General features: G+C 57.3%; 1 protein-coding gene across 1 annotated transcript in view; it reads right to left on the reverse strand.

The window, feature by feature from the left end:
• Nucleotides 1-69: 69 nt before the first annotated feature.
• LOC123465706 (voltage-dependent T-type calcium channel subunit alpha-1I-like) overlaps nucleotides 70-17,397 on the reverse strand; it is a 65,209-nt gene continuing 47,881 nt past the window's right edge. The window contains exons 7-13 of the mRNA XM_045165500.1: nucleotides 15,626-15,932; nucleotides 12,150-12,578; nucleotides 10,044-10,168; nucleotides 2,445-2,596; nucleotides 1,487-1,672; nucleotides 1,059-1,176; nucleotides 70-459 (exon numbers count right to left, since the gene is read on the reverse strand). Of these exons, the coding sequence (XP_045021435.1) occupies nucleotides 70-459; nucleotides 1,059-1,176; nucleotides 1,487-1,672; nucleotides 2,445-2,596; nucleotides 10,044-10,168; nucleotides 12,150-12,578; nucleotides 15,626-15,932 (1,707 nt within the window). The remainder of the gene's footprint in view (nucleotides 460-1,058; nucleotides 1,177-1,486; nucleotides 1,673-2,444; nucleotides 2,597-10,043; nucleotides 10,169-12,149; nucleotides 12,579-15,625; nucleotides 15,933-17,397) is intronic.

Consider the following 17,397-nt stretch of genomic DNA (forward strand, 5'->3'; position numbering starts at 1 on the left):
GTGTCCCCCAAGCCTCAGAAAATGGATCAGGCAGGATCCAGCATCCCAGATCTTGGGGACTCTAGGATCTCAGAGATGGAGAGGCTTATTCCTACATCCCTGGGGGATAGGCAGGGGTCCTAGATGCAGCCTCCACTTGCATGCTTCCTGTGATGGGAAGCTCACCACCTCACTGGTAACACCCTCCTCTGGAGACCCGTTGCCTGCTAGATGTTTGAATTGCGGTCCTCCTCTATCCAAGCCACCCCCCCCAGTCTCATATGGTCCCCAAAGGGGTGCTTCCTCCACCAAGGCCACAGTCACCTCCGCCTGGAAGCCCTCCACCAGGATGGCCACCAGCAGGTTGAAGAGCACATAATTGCCAAAGGTCATGAGGGCAACGAAGTAGAGGGAGGCCCAGGGGGAGGTGGAAGCCATGCCGTTGTAGAGGACGACGTTCCAGTCCTCCTGGGTAAGGATCTGTCGGGGGAGAGGATCGACTGCTTAGCCCCTCAGTATCCCAGGCCCCAGCCCCCTGGGTGTCCTAGCTGCAGGCACACAGCAGCCCATGCACACCTACATACAGCATCCTCTCACAATCGTGCACACCCAGGGTCCTCGCGTATCATGGCCTCGGCTGGGGCACAGCCACAGACCCAAGTGCATGCGCATGTGTGCACACACACACACACACACACACACACACCTTTCTCTTCCTGCTGCCTGGCTTGCCCACACCCTCAAGGCCTGCATCACACACTCCTGCCCTAACACTCGCTCCCCGGTGACCAGCGTTCCCTCCTGGCTGCCCCCACAACCCCACCCCCACGACCACAGTACCCATGAGGAAACGGTTTCAGGGAAGAATCCTAACCCCAAAGTCTCGGGGCAGGAGTGGATGCACAGGGACGGGCACTGGGCGGTCAGTCCAGCTCTCACAGCCAGAGCTGTGGCAGCCTGGCCACTGGAGGCTGGGGTTGAGGGGCCTCCTTGCAGGCTGCTGTTCTTCCCCGGACTCTCTGAGGCTGGGGACACCTCCAAAAAGTGACAGACACCCGTGGACACAGGCTGGGGCTCACCTGGAACACCGTGACGATGGCCCACAGCAGGGAGTCGAAGTTCTTCCTGTCAGGGACTGTGTCTCCCGTGTCCGTGCGCAGGCTGAATTTGCAGCCAAAGATGTGCATCCCGAGGATGCTGGGGGAAGGATGGAGGTGGCTCAAGGGACTCACACACACACTAAGCTCTCTGCCTGCCCACGCTGTTTCATTCTCAGAACAGCCCACTAAGAGGAGAAGCACCAGAGTTGGTCCCATTTTACAGATGTGAACACTGAGGCTCAGAGGGGCAGGATTTGTCCAGAGCCATCAGGGATGAAGTGATGGTGCCAGGATTCACACCCAGGTCTAGGGTGCTGCGTGGAGAAGCTCAGTCACACTCCCCCAGGCCCCTGCCCACGGGCCCTAGCAGACCCCGCGGGTGTGGCGCCAGGGTAGGCAGGGCTCACCTGAAGATGAAGATGAAGAGCATGAGCAGCATGCAGAAGGTGGCCACGTTGTCCATGGTCTTCATGAGCACCACGAGCTGGCGCCGCAGCGCAGGCATAAAGCGCACCAGCTTCAGCACCCGCAGCAGCCGGAAAGTCCGCAGCACCGACAGCCCGCCGTCCGCCTGCCCCACGATCTCCCAGATGCTGCGGCCGGGCCAGCAGGCAGGGCGGGGAGGGGAGAGAGGCAGGAGGGGTCAGCGGGAGGCCGGAACGGGGGCAGAGGAAGAAGCGGGGCCGGGGAGACAGAGACGCACGCCTTCTGTTCAGACACTCATTCACCCAACAGATACTGTTTGCCAGGTCGCTGTGGCTCGTGCACCCTAATCCCGGGGCTCTGAACCTGGATTCCACGGACCGCCCCATTCAAGAAGTCTACAGCTCATGAATATCTGACCTCTTTTTGAGATTCAACATTCCTTTAATTATGAAGGTCAACAACAAACAGCAGAGAATTAATTAGCAGTCCCTATGACCCTGTGGCCAATCGAAATCACTGGTAGTTTTCTATCACGTGATGGCTGATACAGATATTTCCAGACGCTAGTTATGCTCATCCTTTCTCTGGAATGTGGTTGTCATGGACCCACTACTATTGATCTTGATATTTAATTCATTCACCCAGAAGCACATCTATATTGATAAATCAGACATTTTCAAATATTTTCATAACTGGTTTTCAGTATAATTGACTTCCTTTGATCTTATGTACTTTATTTACATCCATAGTTGGATGGCATCACTGACTCAATGGACATGAGTTTGAGCAAATTCCGGGAGATAATGAAGGACAGGGAAGCCTGGTGTGCTGCAGTCCATCGGGTTGCAAAGAGTCGGACATTTACTGGCTGGGGTCAGTGCATTTAATCCCCCTCCCGCCTCGCTCTAAGTCCGCAGGCTGGGGAGGTGGGGTCAGCACCTGATGATGACGATGATGCTGTCGAAGATGTTATAGGGGTTGCGCAGGTAGTCGAAGAGCCCGAAGGCGGCCAGCTTCAGCAGCATCTCCAGGGCAAACATGCTGGTGAAGACCACATTGCAGATCTCCAGGATGTTGGTCAGCTCCTCAGGCTGTGGGGATGTTGGGGCAGGCGACAGGGACCCGGTCAGGCCAGAGGGCAGCCGTGGGTCCCCCACTCTGGACACCCATCAGCTCTCAAATCCCCAGGGAGGGCCTGGCTCTGCCACCCTGGCCCCATGGCCCGCAGGCCCGTGTCCTCGTTGGACCTCCATTCTCCCCCTGCGCTTGGCCTCTGCATCATCTCTGCTGTCCCAAGAGGGTTACTGAGATGAGAACACTTGGGGCCGACCTCCCATCAATGGGGCAATGATGCCCGTACTGCTCACTGAGGGCCACGTTATGATACCCAATTTACAGATAAGGAAGACAAGGCTCAGAAGGCAGCCTGAGGTCACACAGTTAGGCAGAGAGCAAGACAGGAAGGCAAACCAGTGACTGCTGAAATTCCTGTTTGCCCACGACCCCAACCCATTTAGTGAGTGTGTGCAGGTCCTGTTCTGTGCACTTCATAAGTATCATGTCACTTAGTCCTTCACAAGAGCCCATCTGTATGCAGGTCAAGAAGCAACAGTTAGAACCAGACATGGAACAACGGACTGGTCCCATACTGGGAAAGGAGTACGTCAAAGCTGGATATTGTCACCCTGCTTACTTAACTTATATGCAGAGTACATCATGTGAAATGCCAGGCTGGATGAAGCACGGGCTGGAATCAAGACTGCCAGGAGAAATATCAATAAGCTCAGATATCCAGGATGTTGGTCAGCTCCTCAGGCTATGGGGATTTGGGGATGTATACCTGCTGATTATTAGCAGCACGTGACACCCCTACACGTGGGACTACCCAAGGAATGCCAGTGTATTAAGCAAGCTACCCTATAGCCATGACATTCCCATAGCTCCTCAGGCTATGGGGATGTTCAGATAAGATACCACCCTTATGGCAGAAAGCAAAGAGGAACTAAAGAGCCTCTTGATGAAAGTGAAAGAGGAGAGTGAAAAAGCTGGCTAAAAACTCAACATTCAAAAATTGAAGATCATGCATGGCATCCAGTCCCATCACTTCATGGCAAATAGATGGGTAAACAGTGGAAACAGTGAGAGACTTTATTTTCTTGTGCTCCAAAATCACTGCAGATGGTGACTGCTGCCATGAAATTAAAAGATGCTTGCTCCTTGGAAGAAAAGTTATGACCAACCTAGACAGCATATTAAAAAGCAGAGACATCACTTTGCTGACAAAGGTCTGTCTAGTCAAAGCTGTGGTTTTTCCAGTAGTCATGTATGCATGTGAGAGCTGGACCATAAAGAAGCCTGAGCGCTGAAGAATCGATGCTTTTGAACTGTGGTGTTGGAGAAAACTCTCGAGAGACCCTTGGACTGCAAGGAGATCAAACCAGGCAATCCTAAAGGAAATCAATCCTGAATATTCATTGAAAGGACTGATGCTGAAGCTCCAATACTTTGGCCATCTCATACAAAGAGCTGACTCATTAGAAAAGACCCTGATGCTGGGAAAGATTGAAGGCAGGAAGAGAAGAGGACGACAGAGAATGAGATGGTTGGATGGCATCACCAACTTGATGGACATGAGTTTGAACAAGCTCCAGGAGATGGTGATGAACAGGGAAGCATGGCATGCTGCAGTCCATAGGGTCGCAAAGAATCGGACATGACTGAGCAACTGAACTGAACTGAAGAGCCAATTATGCAGATGAGGAGACAGGTTCAGAGAAGGCCAGTCCCCTGCCTGAGGCTGCACAGCTAGTACCTGGATTTGAACCCAGGCAGCCTAACTCCAAGGCTCTGCCCTTCGGCCCTCCATACCCAGCCCTCCCCCCACCTCCTTCCTTCCTTCGCAATTGCCTTCTCAAGACTGTGGGTGGCTGGAGACCACCAGCACTGTGAAGGGCAGACAGAGGCCCTGCCCCTACCGTGTGCCACCACGGCTTTCAGTACACTGGGCCACCCGGTCAGTGGGGCTTACTTCACCTGCTGCTCAGAGGAGAACACTAAGGCCCAGAGAGGTTGAAGGTCAAAGGGAAAGTCACTCAGTCGTGTCCGATTCTTTGCGACCCCATGGACTGTATGTAGCTGCCAGGCTCCTCTGTCCATGGCATTCTCCAGGCAAGAACACTGGAGTGGGTTGCCATTCCCTTCTCCAGGGGATCTTCCTGACCCAGGGATCGAAACCAGGTCTCCCGCATCGCAGGCAGATTCTTTACCATCTGAGCCATGAGGGAAGCCGCTGAAGGTCAAAGTCCCAGCTACTCAGAGGGAGACTAGCCCCTCGGTCCACAGACCCACCCTCTGTCCCTGGAGCTGTATACCTGCCGATTATTAGCAGCACGTGACACCCCTACACGTGGGACTACCCGAGGAATGCCAGTGTTTAAACAAGCAACCCTATAGGCACGACTGGGGGTGGGGTTCCAAGTCCACCCTCACTGCCCAGGCCTCAGTTTCCTCATCCATAAAATGGGAGATGGAGTGAGGGGAGGGCTATACAGGGCTCCAGCCCCTTCTCTCTCCACCCCTCTCCCCTCCCCTGGTTCTGCCAGGACTGGTAAAGTGTCTGGTCTCTACTCACCACCGGGTCAGGTTGTTCCTGCCCAAATCATGCAGCAGGAAAGGGCCATTTGTCAGGCCTGAGCTCACCCCAACTCAATTACTGACACCTCAGCCAGCCTGCGAGGCCACTGTTATCGTCTCCGTTTTACAGATGAGGAAACTGAGGCTCAGAGAAGGGAACCGCCGTGCTCAGAGTCACGTGGCAAGGCTGTGGCAGAGCCACCAAGTCAGACTTCAGACTGCGCTCCCAGCCCCCACCCCCGACCTCATCCATCCATCCATCCACTCGTCCATTGCTGCAGGCTCTCCCCAGCATCGGTCATGGGCTGGGCTTGTGCCACCCAGGCTGGGCGGTGGTGAGCCAATCGTGACATTCTTCCTGCCCTTGAGGAGTACAGGCTCCACTGGCAAAGCCCACCATGCAGCTTAACAAACCAGTTGGCAGGTGATAAAAACAGAGGGAAGTTGAAGGTGGTTTGGGCCATAGGGTCAGTGGAGTCTGGAGCAGCTTCCTGGAAGAAGTGACATCTCAAGGAGAGCTCAAAGCCAAGAGGGGGAGTAGGAAACAGGGAGAAGAGAAGGTGTCCAGGCAGAGGGACCAGCTGGAGCGAGGGAGGGAGGTGGGAGAAATCCCAGTATCAGGTCCGCCTGCTCTGGCCCAGCTCTCCCACAGAGCGACAGGGACTCAGGGCCTGACTTTGACTCCACTTGGGTCAAAAGGAGAAGAGAAAAAAATAGCAACCCAACCCTCTGCTTCCCGCCTGGTGCCTGGGAAATCTAATAAAACTGCCAGCTCCTCTCAAGGCCAGATCAAAGGAGAAGGCACCATTTCCATCTGTAATTACATTTGACTCACAAAATGGTCCCAAAAGGGGTGTGGGACCTCGAGAGAGGCCCCCAGAGTGGGAGGGGCTGGGGCCCAGCATCCCAGGCTGAGCCAGGGCCCAGATGCTCTTGAGAGTCACCAATTTCCCAGCCCGCCAAAAGGGAGATGAGAGATGTGGCCGCTGACAGTCTGAGACAGCGGTCACCCCACTTGGGGCCACGTGCCGCACACGCACCCGCCCACCCACAACCGATGGGAAGCCTGCCGCCTGGCTCTCCCCGAAAGGTCACCTGCTTCCTCCCCTCCTCCCTCGCAACAGCTGTTTCTCTACTCAAGCACACACCTGTTAATCTTTTTCTAATGGACCATCCATCACTCCTGCAAGCATTTTTCTGGGAGAGAGGCAGTGATGGGAGACAGACAGGTAGACAAACCTAGACACAGTGAGTGAGAGACCAAGAGGGGAGGCATGTGGAGAGGAACAGGGCAGCCGTCAGAGAGACGGACAGAGGGAGACCCCAAAGACAAATGTACAGACAGACCAATATGGACCTGGAGTGAGAAGCTAACGCAGGGTGTGGAGAGACAAGACAAAGAGAGGAAAACAGAGATAAACACAGAATGAAGGACTGAGATCATGACACTGGGTAAGCCAGAGAGAGAGCCAGAAAGTGAGAGCGCTGAGGCAGACAGAAGAGACTGCAGAGAGGTGGCTGGAGATGGCAAAGACCCACCCAGGGGAAGGGGAGGTGCGGAAGGGCAGAAAAACCAGGTTACACCAGAGGTGGGAGGATGGAGGGCCGATGAGGGGGCTGCAACTGGAGGAGAGGCCAGAAGCAGAGGGAGACGGGGCAGGGGCAGGGGCAGGGCTAGCTCACCCCTGATGGATGCCAGGCTTGGGAGGGCTGGCTGCAGGGGCAGATAAGGGCCCAGCTGGGCAAGAACCTAAGCTGCCCCCCAGGAACCCCTCGAGCCCAGCATCACCCCCATGACAACAATGCCAGCTGGTGTTAAAAACATCCCCATGAGCCAGGTGGCACTAAGCACGTTCCATGAATTATTCCATCAAAGCTAAAACAGTACCCTATAGTAGCCCCATATGACAGCTGGAAAACCTGAGACCCAGAGAGGAAAAGTGACTGCCCCTGGCCACAGACAGGCAGTGGAAGAATCAGATCTCACACACAGGTCTCCTCCCTCTGGCCCAATACCTCCCCATGGTCCAGGTGCCTGCACCTCCCCTGCCTTTCTGATTTGAGACTCCAGTTCAGCACAGACTCACTGCCCTGCTTACAAGCCTTCCATGCCCTCTCTCCCCCACTGGATATCCCCCCTAAGGATAAAGCCAGTCTCAAGACCCTTCATGAATGGACAGCCCCCGGGCCTCCTGGGCTGTCTGCCCTGGCCCATGTGCATATGCACCTTGAGGGCTCAGGAGGGTCTTCCATAGAAATACCTATGTTCCTGGTGCCTGCATTTGTCTCTCCTCTGTCTACTGAAATCCCAGTCATCCCTCAGGATCCATCTCCAGTGCCACCACCTCCAGGAAGCCTTCCCTGACTGCAGCCCATGTTGGTGTGTCTCTCCCCTAAGCCCCCATAGAGCTGGAATGTCAGGCACTAAGCTATCCCATCTTCCTCTTTCTAGAGTCACCCCAGATCTAGGTTGGCAGTGACTTGACAGGACTGCTGAAAAGAGAATAAAACCTGTTCTGACCCATCCACTGATTTGGAGGACTTGAATGCTGTCCCCTGGGAGCTAGAGCCAGTGGACATACCCCAGCTGGGGTCAGCCTTGCTCTAGGGAGGGTTTTTGCACCCCTGCCTTGCACTCCATTCAACCTGACCCTTTTTCTTTTTTGGCCGCACTGCAGCATATGAGATCTTAATTCCCCAAGAAGGGATTGAAACTGCGCCCCCTGCATTGGAAGGCAGAGCCTTAACCACTGGACCACGAGGGAAGCTTCTGATCCTCTTTGTGTTGTCCGACCATCCTCTAGTCTCAGGAAGGCCTTGCCCAGCTTAGGAGGAGTCATGGGCATGGTCAAGAGAGTGCCAGGAGAGGGTGGGGCTGAGACAGCCCCCTCCCAGGAATGGTGCCTCCCCTTCACCTCCTATCAGCCTTCTGGAACCTCCAATGCAACCTCAGCATCTCGGAGCCCAGCACTGACAGCCGCTCACCATGCCACGCTGGGCAAGCCAGTTCACCTCTCTGAGCCTCAGTTTCCCCACCTGCCCAGTGGGCACAAGACACTCGCCCCGCCTGCCCCGGGGGCTGCCGAGAGGTCATACCAGGAAGAGATATGACAACACAGGACAGCAGATGACGATGGAGGAATCTGGCTGCCCAAGCCATCCCCACCCACCTGCCTGTCACACGGACTCTGTCCCAGATGGTTCTGGGCCCCCTCCCCTCCAGGGCTGCGCCAGGTCGGGAGCAGACTTCAGCACCATCTGACTGCCTGGTGGGTCACACACAGGCCCCTGCCTGGCTGACTCCTGCTTTTCCCGGTCACCTCCTCCCAGGCCAGTCCCTGCACGGAGTATCCATGACCATGAGAAACCTGGAGGCACTCCTTCGTGATCTTGGCAGCAGTGACCACCTAGAGGCCATGGGCACCCCCCATCTCACCTCTCATCTGAGCCCCTGTGACCACACAGGGGTGGCCCCTTCACAGACGGAAAAGGAAAGTGACACCTGACCTCTGTCATGCCCTCGTCACCTTGGTGACCACACCAAGCTCGCCGCCTGCAGGGTGTGCAGCCGGGGCCATATGAGGGACCCCCCAGGACGCCTCCCCTCTGGGTGCCCTCCCCTGCAGGAGACGGGCTGCATGTGTTCCCCAGCCTCCGCTTCCCGCTCCCAGCTTCTTTCCCTGCCCCTTGGCAGCCCTGGGCCACCTTTCTCTCTACCGGCACCACCTCAGACGGGAGTTGCTCAAAATAGACTCGGGGGCGGATCGCTTCCTGCCAGCACCGTCTGGGATGGGAGCAAGGGGCGTGGAGCAGAGCTACACGCGCCCGAAGAGCGGCCCTGCGCGGAGCTCCGCCAAACAATGGCTGCTGCTCCGAGCTGCTTTAAAGAGAATATTTTTAAAAATCTTCCCTCCCCCTCACTTCTTCCTTAATAATTTTTTTAAGCTCCAGACGGTAGCTGGGTAAACTCACCCCAAGGGTGGTGTAGTGAAAGTCGCTCAGTCGTGTCTGATTCTTTGGGACCCCATGGACTGTCCATGGAATTCTCCAGGCCAGAATACTGGAGTGGGTAGCCTTTCCCTTCTCCAAGGGATCTTCCCAACCCAGGGATCTAACCCAGGTCTCCCGCATTGCAGGCGGATTCTTTACCAGCTGAGCCACAAGGGAAGCCCAAGAATACTGGAGTGGGTAGCCTATCTCTTCTTCAACGGATCTTCCCAACCCAGGAATTGAACCGGAGTCTCCTGCATTGTAGGTGTATTCTTTACCAACTGAGCTATGAGGGAAGGCCCAAGAGTGGTGTAAGGTTCCAACAAAAGTTCACAAACCATTCCTAACTAGTGGGTGTGGACTATGCGCCAGGCTTCTTAATGCACTTGACCCTTCCGGCTGCTCTGGGAGGAGAGGTTCATGTGCCCACTTCCAGATCGGGCTACTGGCTGAAGGAGGCCAAGTGACTTGCCCAAGGTCACCCCGCTGGGCGACAGCAGAACCAAGGGATGAAGCAGCGGGTTTCAGCATTCCGGTGGTAGATGTCAGGTTGCAGGGTGGGGCAGGGGGTGTTAATACCTGCTTTGAGGATGGTGGTGAAAACTCAATACACCAGGCTGGCTCAGGGCCTGGCGCTTAGTAGGAGCCAGGGAGCCAATCCCTATGAGGGAAAGGGCACGAAGTCAGGGCATCTGCTTGTGGACGAGGAGGCCAGGGAGGATCCTGTGAAGGGGCAGAGGGTGCCAGTGAGGGCACCCCAGCGGGGAGACCAAAGGGGGCCTGTAGTACCAAAAAGAAGAGCCCCCCTCCCTGCCATCTGACCAAAGGGGGCCTGCAGCACCAAAGAGAAGAGCCCCCCTCCCTGCCATCTGACCAAAGGGGGCCTGCAGCACCAAAGAGAAGAGCCCCCCCCACCCCTGCCATCTGAAGGCTGGAGTGTTTGCCCAAAAGGATGCGGCAGAAGGAGAAGGCGGGACAGGACAGGCGGGGAGACCCTGAGAGGACTTGAGCAGGGACCATGGCCTGGCCTGAGTCTGGGGCTGCAGGGAGAGGGTGAAGCCGGACGCAGAGGTCAGAGCTGCGGCCACCGTGTTGCCTGGGAGGGATGGCTGAGGGGCGGGGACCAGTGGCACAAGAGCACAGGCCTCTGAAAAATAGCCCTGATTTGCAGCATACGGCAGTTTCTATGGGGTGAAACCATTTGAAAGGGTGGGCTTGCAAAATCCTGGAATCTGAGAAAACGGGCTCCTGCAAGCTGGTTCCACAAGCCACCAGCAGGGACCGTGCTCAGGCGCTGGTGGGGCAGGACCGCGACGGGCACCCTGGGTGCTGCTCCATCCAGAAGCTAGAGCTAGCACCCCGGCAGCACCAGTTCACTGCAGCGCCTTCCCCGGGGACGCTGGGTCAGGCAAAGGCCAGCAGACTAGACCCGAAGTGAGGGCGTCTGGGCTACCAGTCTCACCAACTTTACCCTTGCAGAAAGCCTCCCCACTGGCCCTCCCCAGAGACCCTCGTAATTAAGCTGGAACGGCTGGCAAACGGGCAGCTCCGAGCAGAGTGTGGCGGCAGCCCCAGGGGCCACATTTAAGTAAATTGAATGGAGCCTGTGCCTGGTGAGCTAATGAAGAGGGAAATGAGAGTGGGGCCCACCCTGGGGTGCTGTGGGCAGGTGGGAGGGCCCCACAGAAAGAGGACCACTGGGAAGCCAAGGGGGTGTTGAAACCCTATGAGGGATGAAATCTGACCCCAGCTGGCTGTGGGATCTTGGTCAGTAACATCCCCTCCCTGGGCCTCAAGCCTCCCCCTCTGGCTCCTAGATAGAGTTCCTTACACAGCTGGGGCGCAGGTTAAGGGAGGGACCCCACCTAGCAGCTGGGGAACAGTGGGAGCCAGAAAATGATGTTTTTCCAAAAGAGCCAGGGCTGGACTGACTTGTCCAGGCTGTCAGCCAAGTGTGAGCTATGGAGACATCTGTGCTAACCCCCTAGCCCTCCGTCCTGTGCCCCCATAAATACCCTCTGGTACCACACATCCTCCCTGTGTTCCTGCCACCTTCCAGTAGCTGTCCCCGCCCCCATGGGCAGCTACCGCCCCCCCTTGGGGGACCCTTTCTCTGAACTTGCTGCTGCTGCTGCTAAGTTGCTTCAGTCGTGTCCGACTGTGCGACCCCAGAGACGGCAGCCCATCAGGTTCCCCCATCCCTGGGATTCTCCAGGCAAGAACACTGGAGTCGGTTGCCATTTCCTTCTCCAATGCATGAAAGTAAAAAATGAAAGTGAAGTCGTTCAGTCGTGTCCGACTTGCCTCACCTCTAAACCCTGGGCAGTACCCCTGGCGGCCCAGGGGACCTGGGACCCACCATTTAACTCCGTCAACACAGTCTCTGTCCCCCATGCCTCCAGAGCTGAAGACAGAAGAAGCCACGGGTTCAGCCAAGAAGGGAGACAAGGGCAGCAGGGCAACCCCAGAGGGGTCCTTAGTGCCATGGGGCTACAGTGGAAGGGGAGAAGAAGTTGGGGTGGGGGTCAGGGATAGGAGGACGCCCCACCTGCTGAAGGTGTGTCACGGGTAGAGCGCAAGGGGCTTTGACCGTCAGTGAAAAGGTCTGCATTTTGTGCCGAGGGCGACAGAGGCTGTGGAAGTTTGGGGCCAGGGCGCTCCCAGCCTCTGGAAAGACCACTCCAGGGGTTTTGGAGAGAAGAGACAGGAAGGCTCGGGTGCAGAGGTGAGGCACGGAAGTCAGGATTCAGTGGGGACTGGCAGGGGATGGGCTGTGGGTGAGCAGGTGTCCACGCTGAGAGGGACAGGAAGTGCTCCCCCTGGCTCTGAACCCAGGTCGCCATTCAATCACTTGTCCACCCTGAGCTCTGCCTCCTCCGTGCCTCACCCTGGGCTGGGCACTGAGGTCACATGGCTGAACGGGACCCAGGACAGGGGAGACAGACACACAGCAGGTGTGTGCCAGGCCCCAGGCACACACATGCCAGCCCGCCCCGTGCCCCCCCCCGCCCCGCTCCCCACTGGCCTGCTGATGGTGCTCGATGCCCATGCTGACGGTGTTGACCAGAATAGCCATCATGATGCCCCGGTTGAAGTACTTGCTGTCCACAATGCCCCGCAGCTTGGCTCGCGTCTCCCGCCACACGTCTTCGCACAGCCAGGCCGCCCTGTCGGCCGGCCCCTCCTCGTCCTCCTTCCCCAGCTCCGAGGAGGCCCCGTCCTCGCTGGTCCGGGCCACATCCGCACAGGCTTCATCCTCGCTGCCCCCTGCGTCCCCGGAGCCCGAGCCCTCCTGGCCCGAATCGCTGCTGCTGCCTGGGCCTGAGGGTCGCCGGTCGGTCTCGTGTTGGCAGCGGGGGCAGCTGGCAGGGTCGGAGGCCAGCATGGCAGAGATGGGCTGCACCAGCGTGTGGGGCGTCGGGTCCAGGGGGCTGTGTCGGGGGCATAACTCTGGAAAGGAAGCAGGGGTCAGGGTCGTGGCCTTGGGTCATGCAGGAGGCAGTCCCCACCTGCAGTGGGTCTGGCATAACCTGGGTCACCACCCGCGTGAGCCTGCAGGGTCTGCCTGGAACCCACCAGCGCTGCTTGGAGGCCGACAGATGGTGGTTCCTGGGGAAATGCGCTTCCCCTTCTGGGCTTTCCTGGCCCCCAAAGAAAAGCAGGGACCAGAAGCACCCACCCCACAGAGCTGTGGGGTGGGTTCTATTGGTTAAGACGCAGATGAGCCCTGAGGAGTGTCCTTGCTCCATCACTTCCTGACCTGTGGCCCCCCAAGATTAGTCACCAAAAGACCCTTCAGGTACCCCAGCCCGTCCCCACTGTTTTGCTTCATGGCATCATGGAGCCTGGAAAACGGCTGAAAAGGCCGGTGTGGAGGGCAGACACCCCTCAGAGGAAGCCGAGGTGGCTTCAACGTTCCTCAACTTTCCTGGGGTCTATCGCATCCAGGGAAGAAGGAGACAGGAGCCCTGGGCAAAGGAAAGTCCTCATTCTAGAAGCACCTCTCCCCACCCCCAGGCTCCCCTCCACACAGCTGAGTCAAGGTGGGCCCTGGGGAGCGGCAGGAGGTCCCCACACACGGCAGGGCAGGAGCTCTCATCCCAGGGCTGTCCCCCGAGACGTGAGGAGCTCAGCCAGCATCGGATCCAAGTTCTGTGATCCATGAACCATTTCAAAGAGGCATCAGAGAGGCTCCGTCTGGGTGGTTTGGTTCCTTCTTTATATTTGTCTATGTTTTCCTAGAATAAACAGGTTTTGCTTGTGTAGCAAAAAATATATAACGTTAAAGGGGAAGAAAAGCCTGAAATGTCTACCCTTCATTTCCACACTTGCTACCAAATACCTCTGGACAAGGCTCTCTGACTCACTCACCCTCTAGACCGGTGGGGCTTCCAGGGGTGGGCCCACCTCAGCATCGGAGGTCAGAGCAGAGCACTTCCCAGCCCAGCTGAGCATGGGGTCGCCCCCGCTAAGGCTTGTTTCCCAAGGAAGGGAGGAGTTGGGGGAGGCACGGAGGCCCAGGGCAGGGGACGACCTCCCTCCAGAAGCCTTCTAGGGCTTCTCTCCACGCAATTTCTCCAGAGAGAGTGGTGGGCGGCAGCAGGAAGTCCTCAAGCAGTAAACACCCTCCCCACATCATCCAGGAACACGGGGTGCCAGCCTTGCCCAGACCCCTGCTCCCCCGGCCACGTGCTGGGCCAGCCCACGGGCCACCTGGAGCCTCCTCCAAGACCACGCCTAGATGGCTGGCGCCTGGGGACGGGTGGGCGGCCACCCTGAGGATGAATTCTCCAGCTTGTCTCTGAGCATCTCAGATTCCCAGAACATGAGAGCTGCAGGAGCGGGGCTTGGGGTGGCTGACTCCACAGGGCCTGGCCTCATCCTCACTCCACGGATGGAGGCCGGAGGGCCGCAGAGGAGCCGGGCCGGCCAGGGTCACAGCTGCCGCTGCTCTGGGGTGCAGTCCTAAGGCCGGCTGCCTTCCTCACTGGCACCAACTTGGTGTCAGGGCTGGGCCGGGGGTGGGGCTCACCTCCTGTGGCTCCTTCACCTCCTCTTACCGGAGAGGTTCACGTCCCCCTGGGTGGTGGGGGGCGGGGAGCGGCAGAGCCTGTAACTCTGATGTCCCTAACACACTGTGTGACCTTGGGTGACTCCCTTCATCCCTCTAGACCTTAGTAGTCCCATCTGAACATGGGAGCCAATATTACTCTGCTCCCTTCTTAAGACTGTTTTCTAGAACCGATGAGAAAATGAATGGAAAACCCTTTGAAGCCTAAGGGGCTAACTCTCTGGGACCATCTACAGTCGAGCAAGAGAAACAGCCCCAATGCAGGAGCAGATCAGTGTGTGAGGTGCCCGACATGCCTGCTCAGGTGTGCTAGCAGGCAGGCAGGTAGCAGCAGGAAGCCATGGGCGGGGACAGGGAGGGGGGATGGCCTGCAGCGGAAAGGGATTTTATAGTTTCATAAAACTAAGGAAAACTATGAAGGAAACTAAGGAAAACTATAAAGAAAGCTGAACGCCTAAGAATTGATGCTTTTGAAATGTGGTGTTGGAGAAGACCCTTGAGAGTCCCTTGGACTGCAAGGAGATCCAACCAGTCCATCCTAAAGGAAATCAGTCCTGAATATTCATTGGAAGTACTGATGCTGAAGCTGAAACTTCAATACTTTGGCCACCTGATTCGAAGAACTGACTCATTTGAAAAGACCCTGATGCTTGGAAAGATTGAAGGTAGGAGGAGAAGGGGACGACAGAGGATGAGATGGTTGGATGGCATCGCAAACTGCATGGACATGAGTTTGAGCAAGCTCCGGGAGTTGGTGATGGACAGGGAGGCCTGGCATGCTGCAGTCCATGGGGTCGCAAAGAGTCAGACATGACTGAGTGACTGAACTGAAAACTAGGGACAGATGCTTCAGTACTTTGGCCACCTGATGCAAAGAGCTGACTCAATGGAAAGACCCTTATGCTGGGAAAGATTGAGCTCAGGAGGAGAAGGGGATGACAGAGGATGAGATGGTTGGAGGGCATCACTGACTCAAAGGACATGATTTTGAGCAAACTCCAGGAGATAGTGAAGGACAGGGAAGCCTGATGTCCTGCAGTCCACGGGGTTGCAAAGAGTCACACACGACTGAGCCGCGGAACAACAAAAGACAGATAACTGTTCATTGTTTTGTGCAGGGAGCCCATGGTAGAGCCTGAGTCCTGTGCACACACGGGGTCAGAAGGGAATTCCTCCAGGGTGGGGCTAGGCCCCCTCAAGTCCAGGGCTAGGCCAGGCCAGCCCAGGCCCCAGCAGGTGGTCGGGAAAGGAGACAGGGAACTGAGAGTGTGGACTGCAGCTCCCGGGGAAGGCCCAGGTTCTGAACTAGATGGACACCTCTGCTTGTGCTGGAGAGACAGGCCACATTTTCAAACTGCTGCTTCTGAGTTCCCAGCTGGAGACACACCAGGCCTGGGTGGAGCACCCTGGAGGCCCCGCGACTTACTGTAGTGCCTGGGCTCCTTGGCGCGGGGCCCGGGCGTGGCGGAGCCGGGCGTCCCCGGGGCCTGGCGCCGGCTCCGCAGGGCCTGGTAGAGGCCCAGGGCGCGGCGCTTGGCCTTGCGCAGAATGTGGCAGATATACTGGAAGATCTCCTCGTAGCAGTCGCCGGGCTCAGCATAGCTGGCCACCGTGCTGGAGGACAGGTAGCGCTGCCGCTGCTCCAGCATCAGCCGGTGCTCCCGCTGCTTGGTCTCCGAGAACTGGGTCGCTATGACAACGAGGCACAGGTTGATCATGAAGAAGGAGCCCACCTGTGACCAATGGGAGGAGAGGACAGGGACAGAGGGGATGGTGGGGTGAGAGGGGGTGGAGGCAGGTGGGCGCCGCAGGACAGTGGGAGAGGGAGAAGGAGAGACGGGGCGGGAGAGGGAGCGGTGGAGACGAGGGATGGCGGCAGGGCAAGAAGCAGAGGGGATGCAGAGGCAGAAAGAGGACCAGGGGAAGGGGTGGGGCAGATCCCAGACATGAAGCAGTCAGAGAGATGGCCAGAGACAGCAGGATGCAGAGAGAAAGGCAAGGAGAGACGCCGAGGGAGGGTGAGACAGGCTCAGAGAGAACAGAGGTGGGGGGTGTGGGAGGCACGGAGATGGGGGCGAGTGGGGGACAGGGAGAGAGAGGAGGGGGTAGGGTGTGGAGGGCCCAGAAAGACGGAGAGGCACGGGCACAGATAGGAACAGGAAAAGATCACTGAGGCCTGGCTCCCAGAGGAGGCTGGGACCCAGGACAGGGGTGGCCCGGGCAGCCCCCCAGAAGGCTGCTTCCCTGAAGCATGCTTCCAAGCCCACCTGCTTCAGACCCCTAGCTCCTGACCACAGCTGCCCTCCCACCTGGGACATTGACACTGAGGCAGGAGAGAGAGGCAGAGACCCCGCAGGCTCTGCTAGCCCTGAAACCCGCCCCAGCCCTGCCCTTGCTATGGCCTTGACTTGGGCCCTAGTTGGGCCTGCAGATCCCACTAGAGAGGCTTGCTTTATTTTTTTATTTTTATTTTTTTTAATTTTATTTTATTTTTAAACCTGAAACACTGTATTAGTTTTGCCAAACATTAGAAAGAATTTCCTTGTGTGCTTAGATTAGGTGGTAGGGAAAGGCTAGGAATTCTGCTACCTCAAGTCCTCAGGCCCCACTCCAGGGGCTCCCAGAGCCAGAAGAGCCCTTCCCGCCCCAGTTTCCAGAGTCAGGCTCCTCCCAGACACGTGCTGAGCCTTGGACCAGACTCAGCTGCAGTGAGAGAGGCGGCAGCGTTGCACCCTCCTTCAGGTTGCCCACCAGAAGGTTCCTGCAGGCAACAGTCGGTCACTCATCCCCTCTTCCTTCCTCTCCCTGACAGCACAGCTGGGAGCTGGGGTTCGGGAGATGAGGTGTGAGGGTTGTAGGGGGCTTCCTGGCCCAGAGGACTCTGGGAAAATCCCCTGCTTCTAAAGTAAGAAGATGCCTCATTCGTTCACTCTCTGTATTTCCGGGAGATGGGCTCCGAGGCCCATGTGAGGGGCACGGACCCCGCCCGCTGGGAGCTTACACTTGGCAGCCTCTGCCCAGCCTGCCTCTGCAGCCGCTGTCCCTGGGTGACCAGACAGCACCCCATTTCCCTCTGGACCTCCATTTTCCCCATCTGTCAAATGGAAGGCTCAGACGAGCTTAGGACTTATCCAGCCAGAAGGAGCACAGGGGACCTGGGTCTTAGGGCTGAGAACCCTCACTGGCTGCGTGGTGAAA

Source organism: Bubalus bubalis, chromosome 4 (assembly GCF_019923935.1).
Source record: "Bubalus bubalis isolate 160015118507 breed Murrah chromosome 4, NDDB_SH_1, whole genome shotgun sequence".
Taxonomy (NCBI): domain Eukaryota; kingdom Metazoa; phylum Chordata; class Mammalia; order Artiodactyla; family Bovidae; genus Bubalus; species Bubalus bubalis.